General features: G+C 48.9%; 8 protein-coding genes across 8 annotated transcripts; 4 read left to right on the top strand and 4 right to left on the bottom strand.

The window, feature by feature from the left end:
* Nucleotides 1-102: 102 nt before the first annotated feature.
* Nucleotides 103-2044, top strand: Pdw03_4712 (GPI mannosyltransferase; the record flags this gene model as incomplete). Its single annotated transcript, XM_014675397.2, has 4 exons — nt 103-158; nt 211-883; nt 934-1728; nt 1790-2044. The coding sequence occupies 4 exons, from the start codon at nt 103-105 to the stop codon at nt 2042-2044; spliced, it is 1779 nt and encodes a 592-aa protein (XP_014530883.2).
* Nucleotides 2045-2523: 479 nt separating this feature from the next.
* Nucleotides 2524-4028, top strand: Pdw03_4711 (GPI mannosyltransferase; the record flags this gene model as incomplete). Its single annotated transcript, XM_014675398.2, has 5 exons — nt 2524-2734; nt 2798-2900; nt 2960-3012; nt 3074-3197; nt 3263-4028. 5 exons carry the CDS (start codon nt 2524-2526, stop codon nt 4026-4028), a joined length of 1257 nt encoding a protein of 418 aa, XP_014530884.2.
* Nucleotides 4029-4296: 268 nt separating this feature from the next.
* On the bottom strand, nt 4297-6300 carry Pdw03_4710 (Major facilitator superfamily domain, general substrate transporter; the record flags this gene model as incomplete). The annotated part of the gene is made up of 2 exons (XM_014675399.2): nt 4297-5735; nt 5862-6300. 2 exons carry the CDS (start codon nt 6298-6300, stop codon nt 4297-4299), a joined length of 1878 nt encoding a protein of 625 aa, XP_014530885.2.
* A 341-nt stretch (nt 6301-6641) lies between these two features.
* Pdw03_4709 (Mpv17/PMP22) lies at nt 6642-7816 on the bottom strand (the record flags this gene model as incomplete). Its single annotated transcript, XM_066100818.1, has 2 exons — nt 6642-7074; nt 7203-7816. 2 exons carry the CDS (start codon nt 7814-7816, stop codon nt 6642-6644), a joined length of 1047 nt encoding a protein of 348 aa, XP_065956218.1.
* Nucleotides 7817-8330: 514 nt separating this feature from the next.
* Nucleotides 8331-10222, bottom strand: Pdw03_4708 (MFS multidrug transporter, putative; the record flags this gene model as incomplete). The annotated part of the gene is made up of 2 exons (XM_014675400.1): nt 8331-9782; nt 9860-10222. 2 exons carry the CDS (start codon nt 10220-10222, stop codon nt 8331-8333), a joined length of 1815 nt encoding a protein of 604 aa, XP_014530886.1.
* Nucleotides 10223-13603: 3381 nt separating this feature from the next.
* Pdw03_4707 (histone H3) lies at nt 13604-14232 on the bottom strand (the record flags this gene model as incomplete). Its single annotated transcript, XM_014675401.1, has 3 exons — nt 13604-13881; nt 13955-14062; nt 14208-14232. The coding sequence occupies 3 exons, from the start codon at nt 14230-14232 to the stop codon at nt 13604-13606; spliced, it is 411 nt and encodes a 136-aa protein (XP_014530887.1).
* A 757-nt stretch (nt 14233-14989) lies between these two features.
* On the top strand, nt 14990-15421 carry Pdw03_4706 (Histone H4; the record flags this gene model as incomplete). The annotated part of the gene is made up of 3 exons (XM_014675402.1): nt 14990-14999; nt 15065-15340; nt 15396-15421. 3 exons carry the CDS (start codon nt 14990-14992, stop codon nt 15419-15421), a joined length of 312 nt encoding a protein of 103 aa, XP_014530888.1.
* Nucleotides 15422-17234: 1813 nt separating this feature from the next.
* Nucleotides 17235-18068, top strand: Pdw03_4705 (BTB/POZ fold; the record flags this gene model as incomplete). The annotated part of the gene is made up of 3 exons (XM_066100817.1): nt 17235-17338; nt 17402-17528; nt 17598-18068. 3 exons carry the CDS (start codon nt 17235-17237, stop codon nt 18066-18068), a joined length of 702 nt encoding a protein of 233 aa, XP_065956217.1.
* Between the last annotated feature and the right edge of the window lie 1540 nt (nt 18069-19608).

Raw genomic sequence — 19608 nt, 5'->3', positions numbered from 1 at the left:
TTTTTTTTATTTTGCCAGACTCTGCAGGGCGGTCAAGAAGGTCTTATCGGTTATCGTCCATGGATCCAATTGATACCTCGCGACTCAACTCCAACTTGCAAGATGGCAGGGAACGACTATTCTTCTGGGGATGCCCATAAGCCTCGGACAAAGAAGCAGTATTTCAATGAACCTATTTTTGAACTAAGGATGACACTAACCAATACATAGACCCCCACCAGCCCCCTTCTACATTCCCCTCAACATCACACTCTACCTATGCCTAGTTGCCAACACTCTTGCCGCCATATTCTCTCCAATTCAAGATTGTGACGAGGTCTTTAATTTTTGGGAACCTGTACATTATCTGCAGCATGGATATGGTCTTCAAACCTGGGAATATTCACCGGCTTATTCTATTCGTAGCTGGCTCTACGTGTCGCTCCATGCTGCCGTAGGCAAGATCGGGTCCTTGGTAGTCCACACCAAGACAGCTGAATTCTACACAATCCGCCTCTCTCTTGCATTTTTATGCGCAGCGTGTCAGACTCGACTATACTCTGCAATCTGTCGTACACTCAGTCCCCGCATCGGTCTCTTGTTTGTGATGATCACCACATTCAGCCCTGGCATGTTTCATGCTTCGACTGCCTTTTTGCCCTCTACGTTTACCATGTATATGTCTATGCTTGGTCTGGCTTCGTTCTTGGATTGGAAAAATAACCAGAAAACAGCGCGGGGCATCATGTGGTTTGGCCTAGGGACAATTGTTGGGTGGCCGTTTGCTGGTGCTCTCATTGTGCCTCTTTTGGTTGAAGAGGCTATCGTTGGGTTCACTTCTGGATCCGCCGGCTTACTGTTGTATAATGTCATTGAGGGCATCATTCGTTGTTTGTCTATTCTAGTAAGTGACATCCTACTTGGTTTGAATGTCGTTGCTAAGATGTGTCCCAGGCTCTTGAAGTTGCAGTTGACTATGCTTTCTTCCGAAAGCTAGTTCTCGTCCCTTGGAACATTGTTGCGTACAACATCTTCGGGGGAGAAGGTAAGGGACCGGATATCTTTGGAACTGAGCCGTGGACCTTCTACGTTCGAAACCTCTTGCTCAACTTCAACGTCTGGTTTGTCTTCGCCATGCTATCCGCGCCCCTCTTACTTTTTCAAATCATCTTTCGATCGCACACCACGTCCTTGCACACATCCTTGCGGTCCATGACGCTTGTCGCTCCCTTTTACATGTGGTTCGTAATTTTCTCGGTCCAGCCACACAAGGAAGAGCGGTTTATGTACCCAGCATATCCGTTCCTGGCACTCAACGCGGCTTTGAGCTTCCATCTTATTTTGACCTACCTTGGCTCCACCAACCAAAAGGAACTGATCGGCCGCGTACCAACCAAACTGAAGATTTTTGCAGCATTGTCAGTTGTACTAGTCGGTCTGAACGCCGGAATGCTGCGCACTCTAGGGATGGTTACAGCCTATAACGCTCCATTGAAGGTGTTCAACCCCCTTCAGAGTGTGGATATCACGCATGCAGGAGACTCGGTGTGCTTCGGCAAGGAGTGGTACCGCTTCCCGTCGTCATATTTCCTTCCCAATGACATGCGCGCCAAGTTCATACGAAGTGAATTCCGAGGACTACTTCCAGGCGAGTTCCCAGATGCGCCGAGTTATCTTGCGCGTCTGGATGGTGCCTCGCAGATTCCATCTGGCATGAATGATCTCAACATCGAGGACCCTAGCAAATACGTAAGTGTCTCAACGTGGCGCTGGGAGGATTTGTCCTGTCCCTATGCTAACTCTACAATAGGTTGATCTCTCTCAATGTTCTTTCCTGGTTGACTCTTACTTCCCTGGTCACGACGCAACCGAACTAGAGCCCCAGTATTTCCTGGACAAGGCGCAGTGGGAAACGCTTTCCTGCGCAAGCTTCCTCGATGCGTCTCAAACAGGTCTGCTAGGTCGATTGATCTGGATTCCTGATCTCCCAGTCATTCCAGTCCACTTCCGACGCAAATGGGGCGAATACTGTTTACTCCAACGAAAAGTCGCAAGCCATGTATAGAGCTAAAATATGCTCAGAAAGTCTTCTAGATAAAACGTTTAGAATATTTCTCTAAAAAAAATCAACTGAGAAATATTCGCATCGAACGCAAGCAAACAAGTAACACAGGTTATCAAGTATAAGCGCAGCGCCACCATCAGGTTTTCTCCGCAAATATTTCCCTCACAATGGAAAAATGCATGCGGTCTCGGATTTTACAGATTGAAAAAGACGGTGCCCGCCTCTTCCCCAGACAAGATTGTCTCTATTACCAATCACAGCTCACAGGTTGACCAAAGATGGCCCTATCTCGTATCGGATCAACACGGTATCTCGCATGAGAGCACCATCTAGGCAGTCAATTTCGTACTCCGCACTCTGAAGCTGATAAGGGCGATCCGATTTGTGTTCGCTATATACTAAAAAAAACATTGTTTGATTACTCGACTTTCGATTCTTGGTGCATCTTGCAACTACGCACTGCCTTGAAGTATTTCACCATGAACATTTCGATACTAGAGTCCCTATGGTACAATATCTCGTCGATCCCAACGAAAGAGGCCGTGCATGCCTCGCTCATTCTCGGTGTCTGTTGGTGGCTTGTTATCTTGATCTTAAAAAAGTGGGCTTCTAGCACAGCCAAAGCTTCGAGAAGTGATCTTGAGAGACCTGCTGCAGGTGGGAGAGGAAAGGTTACTAGGTCACCAGGTGGTAAGGAAATGGTCAATTAATACGTTAATGAGAACGAAAGTCTCGCTGACTCCTGCTGCATAGAATGGACTCCATCGGACTTCAAGCGGCCAACAGCAGCCCCATACTCGGGATGGGATGTCCATTCGACGAAGCCGATTCCCTATCGGCCGTTTAGATATGGCCCGTACGTTAAGCAGATCCACCGAAGATATTTCTGGCCGTCTTTTTAACCTTTTCCGCCAGAAAATATTACATCACGCTGGGTCTGCGGAGCATGAAATGGGACGAATGGATCGGTGAGTCGTTCTTCAATGATCAGATCCTGCCAGCGCACTACCTCTTACCCTCTACACGCAGAACTCGATAACCACTATCTAAGATACCACGCCGACAAAGCACGCCGCATCGAAGAGCGCGGGAGAAAATGCTGCCATACAGCACCAGAGGCAATGGACGCTGCAATCGAACTACTCGAAGAACTGTAAGAGCAATCCAAACATGCACACTCTATGTCGAAGAATCCCCTCCTAAGACCCTTCCCACCAGATGCGCCTACCTCCCCGAAAGATACCCAAGCATGTTCACCACGACCGCAACGGGAATCACCAACAAAGTAACCAACGAAACCTTCCACATAACCCAGCGCCCACTCACCGAAGACCCAATGGCGACAGCAGCCCGACTCGTGCAAGACGACCTAGCCATAATGATCGAGCGCCCAGACGGCGAATACTACCTCCTCGCAAGGGCGGTGCTGCTAGCTGGGTTCTGGCGACTGAGCGACAAATTCGGGTTGCGGCTGTCCGAAATCCACACATCAGGCGACGTACCGCAATTCAAGAGCAAGCTGGAGAAAGGGATGATGAATTTCTTCCGACGATTGCGGCCCGAGGAGCCATTTATTCGGAACAACTATTTCATCCAGGTGGATGATAATCTGGCGTGGTCGCATAGTATTGGGTCTGAGGACGCGGAGACAGTATCGTGGAATACAGTGGAAAAGAACCAGGCTATTGAGAATCATTTCTTTCGCTCGGAGAGGCAGTCGCTAAGAAGATTGCCTAGATCTGGAGCGGTGGTTTTTACTATTCGGACTTATTTTGAGCCTATAACTGCGATTGTTGAAGAGCCTTATGTTCCGGGGCGTTTGGCGGATGCAGTTAGGAGTTGGGGGGATGATGTTGGTCGGTATAAAGGGAAGAAGATGTACCAGGATGTTCTGTTGGAGATTTTGGATGAGAAGCATAAAGTGCAGATTGAAGGGGGCTTAGAGATTGAAAAGGAGGATGAGGTTAGGAAGTACCCTTTTTGAATGCCATGTGGCTCTGGCTTCTTGTGAGTGATGTCATTCGTTTGTTCAATTTTTTTGAAGAAGTTTCTTTCCAAGGTTGGGACTTTTAGATGTAAATATGGCAGTGCCGTGCCTGATCTTGGTCTTGAAGCCGTGTATCCAAACACATCGGCACTGGATTAAGATGACCTCGACAGGCACAAGATGGATGTAATGCTCTCAAGAGTTGACCAATTCGAGATCCCCGTACCCTCGCTGATCATGCTTAATATAAATCCGACCACAAGCATCATATATCTGCAATGGGCTCAGCTCTCCGACCCCCGCCCCGTCTCGCATAAGCCATCTCACGCTCCTCACGCCAAGAGCACTCATCGCGGAATTCACAGATCCGACATTTCCACGCGTCCATAATATCCACGCCACGGGGATCTCGCTTGCCACGCCACCAGGTCATCTGGTCGGTGAGGTGGGAGGTAAGGGTTGTCGGATCAAAGAGGAAAGATCTGTTTCCGATGAGCTGTCTGTCTAGGTCTTCGTTGGCAACAGATGAAAGGTATCTAGCTGTAAGTACTGGGGAGAGGAGGGTTGAGTATGATTCCAAGAGCTCTGGCTGGGAGACTGATGGGATAGATGGTGCGACGGATTGTGTGTCGGCGGAGTTTTCAGGGAGGAATGTGAGGCGAAGTTGTTGTATCATGAGACTCCAAAGACGGGAGAGGTTGTTGTGTGTTAGGAGGATGCCGGTTGAGTCTTGGCTAGCAGTAGAAGGACCCTCGTTCTGTTCAGATTCTTGGGAGGAGAGAGCGTCGAAGAATTGGTCATTCAGGCCGCCAACCTCCGAGACGAAGGCGTTTGTGAACGGTTTCTCGGCGTTGAAATCATAGCGAGCGGCGAGGAGGTCAATAGTAACATCGTCGCTTGTAATCAGCCGGTTGAGCATATGGTAGTAGAGTTGCAACTGGAGAAGAGTAGGTCGGAAGCCCGTGCTCTTGACATTCGGTAGTGATCGATTACCCTTCGTCTTCACGTCTGTCAAATAAATCCTGGGCAGGTCATAGACCGCCGCAGGTAGTTCCAACTCAGTTTGCCCCGTTTTCTCAACTTCACCTTGTCCCAAATCCGACAGCTTTATCCCGCCTTGCGAAGAAGAAAGCAAAAAGTCCGACAAGGACATTTGATACTCTGGGAGCGCCGCTCGTGACGCTACAGCATCCGCATAGTACCCAGCAGCAGTAGCCTCAAGCTCTGGGTCCGGGCACTCGTAGGACAACTGATCAATAATGCCATTGACAAATTCACCATCGACAACGCCCCAAACCTCCATCTCACGCGTGATGCCATATTCGCGCAGCATACGCAGTCCCTGGATGATATTCCATATCCTGAGACCCCACGCGTCCTCTTTGGTCGTGATTTCCACGGGAACGGTAGTGTAGATCTCATCCTCGAGAGTCTTGTGTATGGAACTCCCTTTCTTCATTGCAGCAGTCCTCTTCTTCTGCCCTCCATGTTTGGTCAACGTGAACCAGTACTGCAGCTCGCACCAAGCTGGTGAGACGAGATCAGTCACCGAGAACGCTTTGTTGGGTGCTTGCCGGAACCGTTCAACGGGGGGTCGAGTATCGAGCGCCGCGGCTTCGGGATCCTGCTGTGTCCACTCGAGCGCGCGCGCTACGTTGCGCTCGCGTTCTTTTACTCGGCCTTCGGTTGAATTGGAGTTCTCGACTAAACGCTTCGGAGAAGGATGTTGTCAGTTCAATTCGGATTGGATGTAATGGGACCGATCCACAGGGAAAGTACGTGTGATCCACGGCGAAGGAGAAATATAAAGGTAAAGACGAAGAAGCATACCAAACGGGCTGTTCCTGTTGCTGTTGCCAGTGCGCGGGCTTGACCTCCCCATTGCACTCGCACTCGCGCCCGATCTAACCGCCTGACCTGGTCGAGGCTGCGGCTGCCGCCATGCCGAGCGAGGCCCTGCCCGACCCAGCACCTTAGGCGGCCGAACGCTAGCTGGCTCAATACCATCCTCGATGTCAGCAACGAGTGCCTCTAGAGCTTCCGGGCGCAATGACTCGAGTTCGGCGAGTTCGGGGGATTTGGGTACGGTGGTGTATTCGATCGGCGTTGGGGTCGAGATCCAGGTTGGTGTCAAGATCGAAGTGGCGTCGGCGTCGGTCGCGTATTTGGCGACGGCTTTGTTCAGTAAACTGGTCAACAGATCCTCTTCTTCTGGAGTGAAGTCAGATCCATAGTCTGATTCATCCTCGTTTATCTCTGGGCAGGACATGCCTGCGATTAGAGAGGATCATGTTGTGTAGATCGAGTTGACGTTCGGGTGCGTCATTGCCATGTGAGGGAGCTGCCTGAAGAATCCCGTTGTTCTTACTGGCTGGCCATCACATACTTGATAGTTGTAGAAATACAAGAGAGATTACATAGATTGCAAGTTAGCTAAAGATATTGAAGTCGATTGATCTAAGTAGTTGCTCTAAGTATCCCCATACGTCGTTTCCCCTTTAGAAAAAGAAAAAAGAAATATTCCCAACGCCGATACCAGGCAGGGATCTATAAATCTATATATCCAACCACTCACGGTCCTTTTAATTCTATTGTCTACTATTCGTATTTTCATGCAGCCCTAACAGAGATCATCTTCGCCCCTGAAACAGCACGCAATACACCAACACCCATACTTTCTGTCGCAGCGAGCGCCTCGGCAGCCGCAACCTCCTTAGCAGCCTTCTGATTCAACCAGCTCAGATAAGTCTGCCAGCCAACCGCAATACACCCAGAGAAAACATTCCGGAACTGCGCTGGCACATACATGAAGCTGAACGCGGTGATAGCGGGCCAGAGCTTGACACTGTTCTGGATGCTAACTGGGAGAGCCTTCTTCAATCGCTCCCAGGTCTCGTCAAGCGTTGCACCAGCAAGCAGAGATTGCACGCTAAAGAAGTACGTGTTGAAGACAGGAGTAAAGCACGTCTGCTGCACAACGACCTTCGTCAAGATCGAGAGCAACTTGCTCGGGTAGTTGAAATGGTTGCCGAGGAACATGAACCTAAGAGAGAGAGCGGTGATGTCAGATAACATGTTCATACGCCTACAGGTATCTTCCACATAGTAACAATCCGAAAGAGACCGTTGGTCGCACGTCGCACAACCGAATACCAACATCATAGAACATACCATTTATAAGACGGAATACTCGACCCAGCACCCACACACAGATGACGCAGAGTTCTGAGCGGATCATAGCCAGCGCTCACAGTGCCCCCACCCCCCTGCGCAACCACATCCCCATCTTCCGAGTCCGATAGCGCAGGAACAGGAACCTCAGAAGGAAATAGCATCTGCGCGCTCAGATCACCACACAGGTAGATGATGATCGAGCTCCAGAACTGTGTCGTGTACGGCTTGCGCGCCTGCACCCGCGCATACCATCTTCCGAATTTCCCGACCGGGCCAGCCTTTATCACCTCGCGGAATCCACGAATTCGCGCCGGTGTGGTCGCCGCCCCGGCTGCGGCTGCGGCTGTAGCGGCGGAAGTTGTGTTGGGCAGCTGGGGTGGGGTTGAGGCGGTTGAATGGTGCGAGTGCGGTGGGGTTTCACGTGTGGTATTTCTCTCGGCAGGTGCTTTCCCTGTAGGATGGCCTGTAGAGTGGTTGGAGTTGTGTCGGCGTTGTGGGCGTGTTCGGCGGAATACCTGGGGTTCGAATCTGGGGGTTATCGGTCGGCGGAGAGTGGAGTTTGAGGGTGAGATTGAGGCCCTGAATAAGGGGCCATTTCGGAGGAGGGCCATTTCCAATGCCACATCTAGATATTTACAAGGTGGGGGGAAATAGTCAAAAGTGAAAGTGGAAATAGTATCGAAAAATAGGAAACAAAAAGCTTTGAAATCCGAACTCGGGGTTGGTGGCGATAAGAGCCGAAAAGCAGGTGAAACTCCGAGATCAGTCCCGGGTGCAGGTTCCGACGAGGCTTGGATTTGTTGTCGTGATCTACGCTATGAAGGACGAGATATGTGAAAAGAAGTGCTTTTTAAGGTAAACTGACATTTGTAACATAAAACCCGAACACCGGCTCTATATATCGCATCCCATAAAAACATTAGTCGGATGAGGTTGCCCTCGGTATGATATAAACGGGTATCAAAGTAATGACAGGCATAACACGCAAATGAGGCACTTTTGGGGACATGAGAGGAAAGGGGCCAATAGAAAATAGGATTAGTGACACAGGCATGTATAGGTATGAAAAGCCTGGACAGGAGAGGGGTAAGATGAGAGAGAATATGCTAGCTGCTCAGCAGCCGCCTATTTCTTGAAGGATTCACGGGTGTTGACACGATCAATATCGTAAGGGTTTCCCTCATAGGTAACCGAGCGAGCCAGCGAGCCAGCAGTGCGGTTGGAAGCGACAGATTGCGCACGGCTGCGAACACGCTCCGTGGGGAGTGCGTCAACACCATCCTGAGACTCGCTGGAGAGTGAGCCTTCGGGCGCAGGAGCCTCTGTGCGGTCGTATTCCACTTTTTCTTCTGCCGGCGGCGGGGCGGAAAACTGTTCCTGAATCTTGCGCATGAATGCGTCGGACTGGGCGGCAAACTTGCACCGTGTGCGGATTGCGGGTCCGTACTTGTAGAACAAGAATGGGAAGGGCACGCAGGCGAGCGCCAGGAAGGCCGGGATCGATGATGCCCAGTGAATACCCAGGTTCTTGTACATGTAGGTGGTGAAGAGAGGGAAGGCGGCACCGAAGAGGGAACGGATGACGGAGTTGGCGGCTAGCACGGAGGCGGCGAAGATGGTGTAGGAGTCTATGAGGTAGTTCATGATGCTGAGGAACACTAGGACCATCCCGAAGCCGAAGGGGACGCCGGCTGCGATGCTGACCATGAAGTGGATTGAGGGGTAGTTAGTCCATGCGAACCAGAATAGGCCGATTGGGATTGCGGTGGAAGCGATGAGGCAAGGCGGGAGACGAGACTCTGGGGGTGCAAATCCATTATATTCATCGGACACCTTGACGTAGCGCTTGTTGTCCCAAAGGGAGTAAGCGACGGCACCCAACATGCCAATCATGATACCGAGGAAGGGAAGGCCACCAACACCCTGGTTCCAGCCGCGAGACTGCTGGTAGACAATAGGGAAGGCGGCGAACATCATGTACAAGGTGCCGTAGATAATAGCCATGTAGAGAGAAAGTAAGAACACAATAGGCTCCTGGAACAAAAGAATCCAAGGACGGGACAGCGACACCTTGAAGGACTCCTTCAGAGACACCTTGCCTTGGTCGATTTCAAGCTTACTCCGATAGACCTTACCGGATAGCTTTGAGAGTCTCTCCGCACGGCGGCGGAGAAGCACGGGCGCATAGGTCTCGGGGATCGTCAGAGAGCCGAGAATCCAAACGGTACCAGAAAAGATGGCAAGGAAACCCATGACCCATTGCCAGCCGCCGTCACTCATACCAATGAAGCCACCAATGATGGGGCCGACAGTGGGGCCGAGGAAGGGTGCGGCGGCGAACAAACTCATAGCCACACCTCGCTGCTTAGCAGGAAACATATCCGCAATGACACCACCAGCGTTAGTTAAAGGCGAGGATCCAAAAGAACCGGCAAAGAACCGGAGTATGATGATAGACCAAGGATTTTTGGAACCTGCGACTCCGGCATTGAAAGCTGCGAGAGCGGCGTAGGTGGTAATGAAAAGGATTTGGCGGCCAAACAGCTCACTCAGTGGAGCCCAGAGCAATGGTCCAATCTATTCCGAAGAAACGTTAGCATGCAAAACCAACCATACAAGCTCAAGGGCCAATGTCTGGAGAGTCGAAGTCTTACCGCGAAACCAAGAACGAAAAGCGAGACACCAAGAGTGGCAAGTTCTTCCCCGATTTTAAACTGCATCATGATCTCTCGGAGACCGCCCGTATAGGCAGACGATACCAGTGAAACAGCCAATGTTGCGATGGCCACCAGCATGGTAATAGTCCATTTCTTCACCTCGCTGAAGTTCATGGGATTGCGAGGGTCGTTTGGAATCCATGTTACTTCAAATGGGTCCTCATCTGTTCCTGAACCGGGGTATGGGTGATCAATGATATCTCGCGTGACAACACCCTGGTCAAAGACCAAGCGCCAGAATGGAATCGTCGTTGGGGCAGAGGACTCAATCTTGTCTGAGACCTGAGGATCTGCTGCCATAGTGGGCAGGAATTAAATTGAGATTACGATGTGTGTATTCGAAATTAAGGATGTGTAGGATCAAAAAAGCGGTGGGTATGAAGCTTTGCGGGGGAAGGAGATGCCGAGCAAAATTAGCGGAATGATTACAGTGCAGAGACCTCGGGATGGAGCTCCTCTATATATAAAGGCAACTGCAGGGTTATGGATGCACTAAGCGCAAATAGAGCACGGCTATGTAGAATCCGGTGTGCAGGTAGGATAGGGTGGAATAGGTGGGTCCTAGGCCCGGCCAAGATATTATTCTGACCATGAAAGTTGGGATCTGGTCCCTTGTGTTATTTTAGGGGTATTTGAGATTAAAAAGTTATGTCGGTTTCATACTGCTTTCGCACCTCGAACAGTGTACTGGTGTACTTCCACAGTGAATTAAAAGGTTATGCGTAGGACGGAGTACAAAGATTCAGATGCAGGTGCAACCCTGCTCGGGGCTTATCTGTTTGCAGCCACGTTTTTACCGCCACGTGATTTATGAAAGTTTTATGTTGAGCCACTCGGGTATGCGGCATCGATCTGATTGGCCCACTTGGCTTCCCGAAGGTTTCATGACAAGTCGAACTTCCCAGGGTCCTACCACTTTTACTTATTCTCTAGTCTATTCTATTCTGTACACCGTATAACGCAGGGGACATTGACTTCGTTTAGCTTAGCTAATATTGTACATAATATGCTAATGCACAGATGGTTCCCATAAGTAAATATGCACATGGGGACCGTGCATAGGTTTGGGATTCCACATTTGGACGCTCCAATCGGACTCGGTACCTTACCGAAGTTTCATCCACCCGTGGACGCTGAGAGCAGATCTAAAGTTCTCTGCTCCGTAGATCAGGTCAGCTAAGGATAATCTCCGGTGCGTGTGGGTTTTGTAATCATGACCGACTAAACTCCATGTACTTCGTAAGTTGCGTATGAATCATATTATGATTATCAATCCTCATGATGAAGAGGCCTATGCATGGTGGAGATGCAGTGTACAATGTGTGTATAAAGTTTCCAGTCTTTTCTGATCAGCCCCCGTTGAGTACCCGATTGCCGACTTCCGATGTTAACACCATAATTTGCTTACTCGTCTCGTCTTTGAAATCAACCACCAAATAGGCACCAGCGCCGTGATCCAGGTTTCCATGGAGATAATCGGAGCGGAGTCAGTCTAGTGCTACTTTGAAATGGCCATATTTAGATTCTTGTCATTGAATAGGGGTATACCATATACGGAGTACTCCGTACATTGTTTTGATGAAGTTCATATAGATTATCAGGCCACCCATGTCAAAGACGCGCATGGGCTGGTATAAGCCGTCATATGAGGCATGCACGGACTCGAGTTAAAATAAAAGGCAGGAAAGACGTCTCCCAAGCTGGTCAACTTCCAGCTGGGGATCGGTCAGAGATATGGTGTACCTTGAGTAGGGGAAAAACTCAGGTACTAAATCTCCGAGGTTCGGTCAAGGTTCGGCAGTGCCATGAGAAAAAACTAACTGGCCACACGCGGGTGGCTTGCAGAAAAAAAATGAGCAAGGAGAACCAGGGAAAGCGATGTCTTAAATTCTACCGCTAGAATTTTCCGCGGTGCTTGGCGCCTTCTTCTGTTTTGGCCTCAGGCCAGCTGTCAGATTTGGATCCACTGGGAATAAGTACATTTCCTACCAGGCTATATAGCCTTGATCTTGGCACTTAACTGGGGTATACATGTCAACCTAAATCCATAGATACCCCCTCTGCCTCAGCTACTTGATTCCCAAATCTCGAATAGTTTCCAGCGATGGTGTTACCAAGATCAAAGAAACGAAACACGCGTTCAAGTCACTCTATCCCCACTTTAAGTCTTCATGATAGCTGGGAGAGAGACACCTAAACTGCCCAGGTGCCATCCAGCGTCTGGGTCAGCCCTGCGAGTAGGTTACCATCGTTTTCTTTTTTTCACATATGTAACACCAAATAGCTCACCTTCCTAGAAATCCATGCAATGCTGTAAAATCAGAATTGCTGTCTTAGGAGTGCACTCCCAGTTGCCTCTAGTTTGCGTGCTGGGTTTTAGACCAGGATCGACCAACTGACATTCATACACATGTAGATCTGTATTAAAATTATCTACTCCCTTGTTCTCCCAAGTTCGACTTGATAATTGAGTAGAGATAAAAATGGCTTATTCGGGAATATTCCTGGCTAAAAAGGCGATGAGTCACTGATATTATATGCCTAGGTACGGATACAGAACCACCACAAGGCCGTCGACAATGACCTACCACCGCTTTGGGGCCCTATGATGCGCTGAGATCATTGTGACTCCATCATATCCGCGTATTTAATTTGAAGTTAAGTTCTCATGCGGCAATCGGATTTGATTCTTGAGTCTGGTCAATTTCAGTTAGCATGATGTGCACGAATTAGTCGGAGCCCCGAATTCGGGTTGTGTGCTGGTTAACTTGTTAGTTGTGTGATTGCTTGGTCGCTGAATTTTTGTACAGTTGGACTTGATTGGGGATTTCCAACTCCCAGTTACGTCTTAAACTGGGGATAAGTCAAGGTGAAGTCACAGTCCAAGTTGGTGCATTGAGTGCTCGGGGGTGGCAGTCCAGTTCTGAAATCCCGGTACACTGAGGTGGCATGCGTTCTTTAGGCGGTTTTTCCAAGTGGCCATCAGAATCCGTTGTCTGTATGTGACTGTCCAATGATTGATGTGTGGTGTTGATGATGTTGCCTCTTTGTTGTGCAATGAGAAGGAGAACTTCCGGGAAGAGTTTGGGTGGGATCGAATCACTCGTTTGTTTGTTGATTCTTAAATAATCACATTCAGAGACAAGGTCTCTTATTGTTGCGGGCTAAAACAAATTTTCATCTCGTTTTGGATGGTGTTGTTGGGCGTCGGCATTAGCCCCAGAGGCGTGACCTGTTTGGAGGTAGACGGCAAGTCTTGCGACCGAAGAGTTTCTCTCGACATGCAGCAATGTGAACACAGGAGAGAACGTAAACCAAGGCAGCGGAAAAAGAAGGCGCGTCGGTTTCTACACATTACCCTTTCATGTTTATCGTTTACCGGAATAGAGTGGAATAATGAACCATAGAAGACAGCATTGAAGCGTCTTGTCATGAGATGATGCGCGCTAAGGCATCATGTTAAAGGGGGCCCCCATAATGTACATGCCCATGACTGATTCATCAATCGATGGTGAGCAGTAGCATCGATAAAAAAAAAAAGCAAAATTGCGAGGCAACCCGGTGCCGAAACCCATTGATATTTGAAAGCAAACCCATCATGTATCGCCAGTAGTCATGATAAAAAGATAAAAACAAACCCCATGATCGCCTTTCAGAAAACCAGCTCGTTGAAAAGAAAAATTACGAGCGCTCGCCACGGAGACGGCGGGCCAACTGGATGTCCTTGGACTGGATGGTGACACGCTTGGCGTGGATAGCGCAGAGGTTGGTGTCTTCGAAGAGAGAGACGAGGTAGGCCTCAACGGACTCCTGGAGAGCACCGATGGCAGAGGACTGGAAGCGGAGATCGGACTTGAAGTCCTGGGCGATCTCACGGACCAGACGCTGGAAGGGAAGCTTGCGAATCAAAAGCTCAGTGGACTTCTGGTAGCGGCGAATCTCGCGAAGAGCGACGGTACCTGGAGATGGAACGTTAGAAATATTCTAGAGTGGGTTGGGTGGATGCCATGTTCGACATGAGGCGGAACTTACCGGGCTTGTAGCGGTGGGGCTTCTTGACACCTCCGGTGGAGGGGGCGGCCTTGCGGGCGGCCTTGGAAGCGAGCTGCTTACGGGGAGCCTTGCCACCAGTGGACTTACCTATTTAAACAGTTAGCAAAATGGTTCTTCTCCACGCGTGAACGCGTCACTAAATCCCCCTTCGGACACGGTCACCTGACCACGCAGGCTTTACCAGCGAGGGAGGAAAAATGGACAAGTATGAAAAAAAAAAGGAAAGACTTACGGGCAGTCTGCTTGGTACGAGCCATCTTGGATGATAGACTTGATGAAAAAAGTGTTTTTGTTGATGAAAGAGTTGGTTGGCGTGGATGGATGTAAAAGGGAAGAGAGAGGAGGGTGGGGGAAGAGTATTTGTAGGAGTCGGGAGGGGGGGATTGATCTGGAAGGGAGCAACGAATCAGGGGAAGTGAGCCGATCTGGATCAGGCAGGAAATTCAGCGCGTAGGACTAGGGACTGCGTAGCGTGTAGCCCAGAGACTGATTTGCGGTGAGCTCTGATTGGCTGAGCTGAATCAAAGTGCTGGTACTGCCAACTAAGCGAGCTCTGGACCAATAGGAATGCAGGATCAGGGAGTGTAGAATGTCAACCACTTGAATTCTTGATCTTGCAACCAACCTCCTTTGAATCCATAATTAATGTATTCTGGTGTATTCGGCATCTTTTGGAATGTATAATGCTTCTTTTTTTATTGTATATTTACATTGTTGGTGGTGGATTATAGAAGGATCAAAGATGGACCACGGCAAAGTCGGCGTTTCCAACTCTGGGGTCTCCCGGTAGATCAAGGTTGGTCTGTGATCCTGCATTCTCATTGGTGGACGCGATCCCTAGCGCGTGATTTCCCAGACCTCGCTCATTCTCGTATCATACAAATATCCTCTGTCCACATCCGTTTTCTTTATCTCTTTTTCCATCAATTCCATCAATTCCATCGACCACTCAACTACCATCTCCTCTTCAACCCACTTAAACAAATCTCTCTTTTCTTCTAATCCATATTCAAGATGTCTGGCCGTAAGTTATTACCCCACACTACAATCTTTTCAGCAAGAAGCGCGTTCTAACGCGTCTCGTTTCAGGCGGCAAGGGTGGAAAGGGTCTCGGCAAAGGTGGTGCCAAGCGTCACCGCAAGATTTTGCGTGACAACATCCAGGGAATTACCAAGCCCGCTATCCGTCGTCTCGCACGTCGTGGTGGTGTCAAGCGTATCTCCGCTATGATCTACGAGGAGACCCGTGGTGTCCTCAAGACCTTCCTCGAGGGTGTCATCCGTGATGCTGTCACCTACACTGAGCACGCCAAGCGCAAGACTGTCACTTCTCTTGACGTTGTCTACGCTCTCAAGCGCCAGGGCCGTAAGTTTTCACGTGTCTTTCCGTTCTACAACGCGTCTCTAACCTTCTTATTCAGGTACCCTCTACGGTTTCGGTGGCTAAATCATTTGTTCTTTTCTTTTCCGGGCTGGTTCACGGTACGACGGGACGTTGGGGTGTTCTCTGATTTATTTTACTACAACTGTCATGGGTCTCTGGGTTTGCTTTTCATAACACTCGATTACCACTATTGCGCGTCCATGGTGTGCGCTTCTGAGATTTATTGTATCATAGCGGCCTCCAAATTACGGCTGGCACCATGGACATGGTGGGATCAAGCACTTAAGTGCGATCCGATACGAATACAATCAAAACTTGAAATAATCTTTTGGACTTCTTTTGGTTTTGCGAGTAGTAAACCTCGTTTGGTAGAAGTACGGTATCTTGGCTTGTATTGCGGTGCTCAGCACGCTTTGATAGTTGGAGCTGGCCATTTTTGCTGTTCGCAGCTGACGTCCTCGTGGTTTATGGATGGTTGACACGTTGTTTGGATGGCCTGAGCGTTTTCCATCCTCGCCATCGACTCATCCTTGATTTTGTGTGGGTTTGATTAAATCTTCGTTTTGTAGTCCCGAACTTCCAATTCCTTCAACCGTCCATCAATCGATTCTACCTGTGTCACGCTATCGCTGATTTTCTTCCATGATATGCATAGAATACTTACCATTTGTATGTGCCTGTGTCAACTTTATCTCCACTTTTCGTGGCTTGTATTTAACTTGTATGCTCCACTGCCATCGTTGTCAACTCGTGTGGCATGTTGGCTTGAGGTGGCTCAGGGTGGGAAATTGTGTGAAGGACACAGACACTCGTCTATAATATATATCTCAATGCCAGCGATAGACTAGACTCGCAATCAACACGTAAAACGGTATAAGCCCCCACACAAGTTGCATTACAAGAATTCGAAGACATCGAGGATTGCTCAACTGCCCACATTGAAACCATTGAGACCACCATGGTGGCGTGGCAAAGACAATAATCCAAGTTGAAGTTGAACCTCCCAAAACGGCAGTTCAACTGTACTTGGCGCCATAAATCTAAACTCCGACCTGCCCACAACCAAGCTGCAAGAACTCACATCTTAACGGAAGTACACTAGAGATAGGCCGAAAGATCAAGATCAAAACTCAAATTCCATGGTCTCCTTTCGAAATCTGGCGGAAGTCCGTTCTTTTTTTCTAGAAGGACTGAGTCGAACACCTGAAAAGGGGGTCCCAACTGTCGTCCTTGGCACAACGACCGAGGGCGCTTCCACAAGCACAGCAGAATTAGCTTGGAGCGCCCTTTCAGTACTTACACCTTACAAGGCTAAAAATTAAAGGAGTCCAAGGCCTAGTCCGCTAGATGGCGAAATACCACACTAGTAAGCGAGGAAGTGCAGCTGCAACCTCCTTGCAACAGGCCAAAGGGCGCCCACAAACAGCATCTGCCGGCAGCAAACATCAACGTACTTGACGATAGGTATACGTGAGAAAAACCAAACTCCTGCATGTTGTCAAGTTTGTAAGAGCTTATGTATACGCCTACATGTGCCTAAGACATCCTCTAAGATTGGTAAGCGAACGACTACTGCCTGGCAACCGATGGGCCACCCCTGCCCAGAAGTTAAAATCCGAATCAGATCAAATCCGCCAGCCACGTCACCGAATAGACTAACTTAAATATACAGAGAAGAGAAAGACTGCCAGCAAATCAGCTGAAATGCAGACAAACACCTCAGACCTGCAAGTTTTTTTTTGATTCAGTATACAGGTCACCCATGGAACCAGACCGTAGGATGTACATTTGCATCTATCCACCCCTCGTTCGGTCTACATCATCACTAGATGAGCCAAGTATCAACACCACCAAGATCTACCACAGTACGACCACGATGGAGAGTACACCACGATGGAGAGTACACCACGATGGAGAGTACACCACGATGGAGAAAAAAACATCACCGAGAAGTACACAGTTCGAAGAGCTCCTCCGCAGGTTAGCAAGGAACCGGACTATCATATGAACATTGACAAAATAACAGCACTAACAAAACTATAGCATACGTCTTGACCATAAAAATAGCGACCTTATCACTGTGTGTGGCGACGAAGAATACGCTGTGCGCAAATGCATAGTCTTCCCAAGGTCGGATTTCTTTGCCAAAGCGTGCGATGGTGGATTGACGGTAAAACGAATATTGAGATGACGGGAACAAGACCGATCCAAGAGGTTTCTACTAGCTAACTAAATACAGGAACCGACTACAAATAGGGTTGTGTTACTCTATGAGCCGACTCCAGTCAGGCAAATGATTGAATATCCCTACACTCTGAACTACCACGTGGCGATTCATTCCTCAGAAGCGGACCCTTCTCGACAACCAGACGAAGAGGCAGCTCATGATAGGCCGGAAAATCATGATGGCACAGACGATAAAACGGTGTCCGCATGCAACGCCTTGTCAATTCTTGTATCGATGTACTCACTTGCAGACCAAATGTGCATCCATGGGCTCAAGGCTCCCTCAAAAGAGACGCTTGAGAAAGAGCTGACTCGGCGCTGGCTGGACTCGAGCACGTTCCCGCATGCCGTCCATGAGATATACAAAACGACATCTATAGATGACCAATGTCTACGAGACCTGGCAGTGAAAATAACCATGGACAACCCTGTATGCATGAGAACTGGAGTGGAACTGAATCCATGGCTTCTACAGATTCCTTGATGAAATCCATCCCCCAGTTTTCATCTGATTTGGCTGTAGCAAGGATGGACAGAACGGTTGCCGACTGGAATCGCCATGGAGTGTGTAAGCTCAACTGGGTTCGGTAGGATACCCAGTAGGGTGCTAACTCCAAAGTTAGCCTCGAAGAAAAAACAGAAAGGCTTAAGTGAGACCTGCTGAGAATAAGACTGGAACATTGGAATAATTCAAAGTCCATTGTCCCAATAAACAAACGGTAATGGTGGTTAATTTGCCGTTGGGCATTTTAAAAAGGGATCAGCCTCGAGCGAAGTGCACTAACAATAATACCAAGGAGCTGTTGTACTCCCCAGAAGGTGAATAGAAAAGATCAAAATGAAACCAAAAGCAGACATCAGATCGTATAATAGAGTGAGCACCACGTGTAAAACCAAATCACCAGCTCGATACCCTAGGCCGATTTGATTGACACCCCAACAACCACCCATCAGCTTGGCCACGAACAGAGAAGACTAGTGCGGATAGGGGTAAGCGAGACTAGAATAGGACACCAGAGGTGTTGTTCTGATCACAGCAATGGAATTAACGGGGGCATTTGGAGATCTACACGAATACCCCAATCACCACATCGCACAAAAAAAGACCCAATCAAATCCTTGCAGAATCTGTGATGACCGTCAAATTGCTAGGACCTCGTAGACCTCCGAACTGCCTGCCCAGTGAAGTCGAAAAGACCTCGTATCCTCACGCCGTCAACCCCAACCCGGCCTAAAATTGCGAAATCTCATTTGCAGAGAGCCCCGATAGCAGAAATGAGCTCTGGTCGTTGCGAACTAGCAGGAAAAATACGCCGCAAAGTGAAAAACTTGGCCGAAAGAGATATTGATGAACCCATCAACGTGTTGGGTTCTTGTTCGGGATGAAATCCATGGATATCATCTTCGATGTCCAACAGGGCAAGTGACCAGCCAATCGTCCGAATGGGGCTTCTAGAATACCGAAAACTGCCACGATGGAACCAGCTGTGATTTCAATTGCACAGTATAAGAATTTTCAGCAACGCTTGCGACTAATTCGACATAGTGCCACTGGACCCCAGCCTGTATCTTGACTCGGTCAACAAATTTTACAAGACACTTGGATCTCCAGATCTCTACGACCACATCTCTGTGCTCTCAATTCTTTCACCCAGATGGATCATAGTCGTCAGTCCGATGATACAGACATGCATGCCACATTTTTATCCACAGCCACATATCAACAGGTCATGACAAAGAACAGGCAAATAAGCAGCAGGGCTATATCTGGCGCCGTGATGGGCTCTCTCACTGGTGCAACCCAATAATCGCACCAGACATCTTCCTCATTCAGAGACGCCGTACCCATCCCACCAAAATAAGACCAAGCGCCCGCCATCGCTGAGATACAAGTATCGCAACAGCGGATGTGCTGTAGGATTTTGAATTTTACGATTTGTCTATGGCCTGCATGGGAAAATTTGCATTTTTAAGGTGTGGTGAGAAGTAGAAGAAAAAAAAAACCCTCCCCTAAAAATTAGGTC

Source organism: Penicillium digitatum, chromosome 1 (assembly GCF_016767815.1).
Source record: "Penicillium digitatum chromosome 1, complete sequence".
NCBI classification, from domain to species: Eukaryota; Fungi; Ascomycota; class Eurotiomycetes; order Eurotiales; family Aspergillaceae; genus Penicillium; species Penicillium digitatum.
Note: the sequence above shows the minus strand (reverse complement) of the source record. Positions and strands in the feature narration are given on the sequence as shown.